At 45.4% G+C, this 5,808-nt stretch overlaps 1 protein-coding gene across 2 annotated transcripts in view; it reads right to left on the bottom strand.

Annotated features, from left to right (window-relative positions):
• Nucleotides 1–270: 270 nt before the first annotated feature.
• Nucleotides 271–5,808, bottom strand: part of ADPRH (ADP-ribosylarginine hydrolase) — a 21,437-nt gene continuing 15,899 nt past the window's right edge. For both annotated transcript variants that reach the window (XM_019525699.1, XM_019525697.1), the window contains exons 3-4: nucleotides 3,944–4,304; nucleotides 271–1,003 (exon numbers count right to left, since the gene is read on the bottom strand). In XM_019525699.1, the coding sequence (XP_019381244.1) occupies nucleotides 610–1,003; nucleotides 3,944–4,304 (755 nt within the window). In that variant the 3' untranslated portion in view covers nucleotides 271–609. The remainder of the gene's footprint in view (nucleotides 1,004–3,943; nucleotides 4,305–5,808) is intronic.

Raw genomic sequence — 5,808 nt, 5'->3', positions numbered from 1 at the left:
TGCTACCCCTGCATCTAATGATCTGGTGATCTGATCATAAAAGGCCACCAGGTTGGTCTGACAGGACCTGCCACTGATGAACCCGTGTTGATTGCCCCTAAGCATGCAGTCCCCTGCTGGCCCCTCATGGATGTGTGCCAGAATAATTTTCTCAAATAGCTTGCCTAGGATCAAGGTAAGACTAACTGGCTTATAGTTTCCCGGGTCCTCCTTCTTCCCCTTTTTGAAGAACCACGTTGGCCCTCTTCCAGACTAACAGGAAATGTCTGTTGGGGTGTGGAGGGGCCACTGTAACTCATGGGGCTTTCTGTAAAGTGCCATGAGTTACAGCAGGGAGCTGAACATCTGTTAGTGTCCTTAAATCAACCTAGCATCAGCTATGCTAACCGTTGCTTACAAAGTCTTAGCCCAACTGTCCATGCTTTGATTATTCTAGAACTGCATTTCTGCTAGTGGTGTCAGGAAGCCAAAAAGATAGCTGCTATGCCAGGTTGCCTTAATGTGTAGTACAAAAACCCCAGCATTAATTGAAAAAGCACAAGAAGCTCATACACATACTTGCACGGGCTGAAACTAGTTTGAGAAGTGATTTCAAGAGTCATCACCTTTTTATGGCCAACTTATTTGATACAAAGACTCTGCTACAGTCTCTAGCCTCTCTTTGAACTCCAGCTGTCTATAAAGATTTACACTGACTCCTTCAAGGCCATACATGGCTCCCCACCAGCATGCAGCAATGGCAGCTGTAGAGTCACTGTCACCACCATGGAAAAAGGCCCTGTGGGCAAGCTCTGTCCAGGAGTTACCTGCACCAAGAATGGCATCATAAGCAATCATTGGGGCATCGTGTCCACTGCTGCCTCCCCAACCGGAGTAACTCACGGAGGTATAAAATATATCTCTCTCCTTCACACCATATGCTTTTGGGAAGGTAGGAGAAGATACCCCATCCAAAATGCCCCTTATCTTCAGGTATTTTTTCCACTGCTCTTCAAAATAGGACCTATAAACCAGAAAAATAAAAGGAAATGATGTAAGCAGAATGTCAGTACAGCAGGAGCCAACACTGACATGATAAATACAGTATCAGCTAGAAACATAGTGAGGAGCACTGGGACCACCATCTCAACCAAATGCCAAACCTCTATCCAGTCATAGAACATAACAGTGCCATATTGGGTCACAACAATGGTTCTTTAGCTCAGCAGCCTGTGTCTGACAGTGGCATGAGTAGATGTTTTAGAAGGACAGTATGTGAATAGGATATATGAAGAGAGATCTGTCCCTTGTTATATTCTTCCTGGCATCCATCATCATTGGTTTAGAGGTGCCAAAGGATGTCATCCCCAAGTGTTGTGTTTAATAGCTGCCAAACATGAATTTATCTAGTCCTTTTTAGAAACTGGCTATACTGTCTACCTCCACAGCCTCCTGTAGCAAGGAGTTCCACACATTAACTATGCAGTGCTTAAAAAAATAATTTCTCTTGTTAGTTTTAAATCCGTCTCCTACTACCACTGAAATTAGCAGTAGGAGACAGGTTTAAAAGTAAAAAAGATAAATTACTTTTTTAAGTATTGCACAGTTAATGTGCATCAGTGAATAGGGAATATGAGTTCCCTATTCACCCTGTGCACACCCTTCATAATTTGATATACCTCTATCATATCCTTCCTCAGCCTTCTCCTTTCCAAACTGAAGAGTCTAAGCCTTTTATAGTTTATGTCACTTTAAGGAAAAATCATCAGTATGATGGTAAGGGAATGAAGAGAGAACTACTAATGAGAAGCACAGAAGTAGATTGGGGGCGGGGGTGCCCAGAAGAGGACAATGGTGCACCAATAGACTTAAATAAGCCATTGCATTACAAGGAATTCACAGCATCAGAAGTAAGTAGACTGGACTGGACTGGACCCATGATCCTGAATTCAGATCACCACTATGCACACATGGGTGTGCTTGAGAGAGGATTCAGAATCCAAAACAGGATCCAGAGCGCAGTGTTGTAGTCCACAAATGCCAACATGCTAAGGATAGGAAGAGGGATAGAAATATATTGATAGCTGGAAACCCAGAGCCCTTCAAAATCTGTCTGAACTTGCTGGCTCAGGTCCACCTCTAAAAATAAATTAGCCTCTTGGTCATGGTCTGGTTTCACCAGAGCTCTGGAACTTATTAATGAAAGAAGTTAGAGCTAAAGCTGATCACATTATTAATTGTAGCTGATTACATTGAATTACAGCCTCCTTTGCCTTCACCTGAATTGCTTATGAATGAACCAATGTGCTGCCAGTATACAGCCTAATTGAAGTCCCCCGCTCCACTATTTGCCTTTTGTGCGAGTGGCCACAGAAAGTTCTGGTATCTTTTTCTGGAAAGTAGATGTGCATACATTGAGTGAATCACATGAATAATTATTAGCCTTAAAAATTTGTTCACACATCCTGAAAACGTCACACTATTTTCTTTACAACCCACTGGCAGTCATCTGAATGGCTAATGAAATGACTCCACACACAGTACTTTCTTATTTAGGAACATATTCACTTGTCACTTCTGGTACTCAGTATCAATCAACATCCATCCAGCTGAGGAGGCTTCTAAGTTATTAAGCCTACATGAAGTGAACCAGTTTGAAAAAAAAAAAGTTCCCCCCAACATCCACTTCCACATCTCTCTGAAAAATTCAAAAAACAAAACAAAACAAAACAAAACAAAACACCTCTTTAAAGGTCTAAAGTATAATCCCCTTCTCACTTACAATAGCCTCTGCCCTTCCAGCAAGTGAAAGCAAGCAAATGTCATCTTGGGTTGTGTTTACAGAAGCATCACACGCAAGGCATTTGAAATGAAAGCACCCACTCTACTTTGCATTTGTCAGTTCCCAGCTGGAATAGTTTATCCAATTTTGGTCCCCATGTTTTAAGAAGGATGTGGACAGACTGGAGAGGACTCAAAGCAGGGCAACAGAGAGTCGTGGGTTGGGAATGCAAGCTATATAAGGAAAGGTGGAAAAGGCTAGAAAGATTTTAGCACCGACTGGTTTGGCCTACAGGTCCTTTGAGATCTTACAACTAATAGATCTCAGCCCCTTTCACCTGATATTTAAATTAATAGATTAGAGCAGGGCTGTCCAACTGGCAGCTCCCATGGGGTTAACCACGGCCTGGGCTTCACACACCACTCCCCACATCACTCTCCTGCTGCTGCCAGGATCTCTGGGCTCCCCTTCCCCCCTCCAATTTTCACTGCCTGCCCCTGCCCCAGGGTTATAGCAGGGCAGCCCAGGCAGTTGAAAGCGCTCGCTACTGTGGAACTTGCAAGGACCCGAAGGTGCCGGCCTGCTGTGTGTGGACTGCACAGTATGTGGCTGTGGGTGCACACACCACCTCAAGTAAGACAGCCTTGGATTAGAAAGTCAAAAGGTTCATTTTTCTGCTATGAAACTCCCACTTTGTTTCTAAAAAGGAAATATTCTCTCTCTACCTTCAGAAGAGACTACAGCAGCCAAAAGCTGGTTTGTTACATCAACAAACCATGGTTCTAGGTTTTTAGTGACTTCCTTCAGTGGTCTAACTTTTTCTAGAGCTTCAAGATTAAAATTACACCTTTAAATAGGTTGTTTAAAATTGACAAATTGAAACTGCCCAGCTTTATTTTTTAAAACTAGATTGAAATTAAAACCTCTATATGTTTCCAATTTCCAGAAGGATGTAATTCATCTACCCTCATTCCAGGCATGTAAAAAGACTTTAAGGTGAGCATGGATGTAATGTGCAAACATACTTTGTCCAGCTCCATGAAATGGATCCCTTCCAAAGAACAGGGTTCAGACCCTGTTACCTATACTACTGAATGTCCTATATTTGACAGTCTGGAGAAAGCAATACTTAGACATTCTGGGGCCCGTGGTTTCGCGTAATCTCAACACAAGCACACTCACCAGTGCTCCATGTTCTCTTCCACAAAGTAACCTGCATTCTGGACGTAAGCTTTAGCCTTTGGCAGCACTTCCATCAGCCCCTTTCCCCATTGTTGAACGGGTTTGCGATTCACAGCATAGGCAGTAAAGAGAGCAGAAACCAGGGATCCCAGATAGCCAGTTGGATGATGATGGGTCATTCGTCCACTCTCAATGCTGACTTCAATCAATCTGTCCAGCTGCTCAGGACGATGGAACCTCAGCCCAATGCACATGGACCGCATTGCAGCTCCACATCCTCCTGCCGTCTTACTGAATGGGATCTTCCAGCCCTCTGGTTTGTCTGGCTGCAGCATTGCTGCATTCATAATGCAAGTACGACCTGTAGAAAAAGGGTACAAGCTGGCAAAAGATGGCCTGTTGACCAAAGTAGCTTCAAGCAATGAGCTGCTTACTCATTTAGAATAATCATGATGGTCCACAGGCAGGATTTATGGGGTTGGTGCCTGAATCCCACCCTGCCATGCCTGGCTAAGGCCCCAAGCACCCTGTCTTACCCACAGGGTTCCCCACGGGTCTAGAAATTTGGCAGGAAGGAAGAGTCAATTAACACTGCCACTGCTCCACTGGTGCTAAATTTTCAGACCCACAGGAAGTTCTGCAGGCCAGATGACATGGCTCTGTCATAGGCGGATTAACGAATGGGCAAGCTGGGCACGAGCCCAGGGGCCCCCTACCAATTCAGGGCCCCGGGATCCTCATCAGCAGGGAAGTGAAAGCCAGTTTTAAACTCAGTACCCATTTCTGGCACCAAGTTTAAAACTGGGACTTCCTTGGGAACTGGAAGCGGGGCCTCTCCTCCACCTGCATCCACCCCGCCCACAGAGACACAGTTCGGCGTTCCCGGCCCAGCCCAGCCCAGCCCCACTTGGCCCTCTGCAGCTGCCAGGGACAGCCAGGCAGAAGCTCCCTGCACCTAAGTGTAACAGGGGCCGGGCAACGAGACTGAAGTTGGTTGCTTACCGGGAATAAGGAATAAGCAACTGGGAATAAGGAACTGGGAATAAGCAACCAACTTCAGCCTCATGGCTGGGCAGAGAGTGAAACTGAGCTGCAGGCGGCTGGGGGATGGGGCATGAGGGAAGAGGGCAGAGGGCTGTTTCTGTGTCAGGGGGGGTCTGTCTGTGCGTTGGTGGGTTTGTCTGTGTGGGTAGGTGTGTGTGTGCATAGGGAGCCTGTGTCTACATGCAGAGAGTGAGAGTAGAAAGCATGCGCCTGTATGTGTACATGCTGGTGGGGGTATAGGTTGTAGTCGTATTGGTCTAAGGACATAGGCAGACAAGGTTCTTTGGGTGAATCTGATGGCTTTCATTAGACCAACTAAATAGTTAGGAAAAAATTTCTTAGCAAGCTTTTAGGTTTAAACTCCCTGCATCAGGCTGAGGAAGTTTCTGCAGGAGGCGTGTGCTCTTCTTGGATAGAATGAATAGTAAAGAGGCCAGAGGCTGGGCTGCATGCAAGAAAGCCAGTCAGTGAAGATGTAAATTGAGGAGTCAGTGGGTGAGAGACAGGCTGGGGGGAGGGAGATGAATAGAGCAGGTAAATAGTGGAGGTACCTGGGGAGTCGGATGGTAGGCAGGTCATAACATGTCATAAATCCAATGTCTATATTTAGTCCATGATTTTTTATATCCAGGATGTTGATGAAGTGAAGTTCATAGGCTCATCTGTGAAAAGCATTTTGTGAATTCCCTTTGAGGATTAGAACTGAGAGACTGGAGACAGAGCGGGTTTCTTGTGAGAAATGTGCCCCACACGTAATTGGGCATTCTTGTCTTTAACAGATTCCCCATGTGCGTTCATTCTGGTGCACAGTTGTTGTTTCG

The sequence above is a fragment of the Gavialis gangeticus genome, unplaced genomic scaffold, assembly GCF_001723915.1.
Source record: "Gavialis gangeticus isolate Ggan-Ray unplaced genomic scaffold, GavGan_comp1, whole genome shotgun sequence".
NCBI lineage: Eukaryota > Metazoa > Chordata > Crocodylia > Gavialidae > Gavialis > Gavialis gangeticus.
The sequence above is the reverse complement of the archived record's forward strand: the minus strand, read 5'-3'. Positions and strand labels throughout refer to the sequence as shown.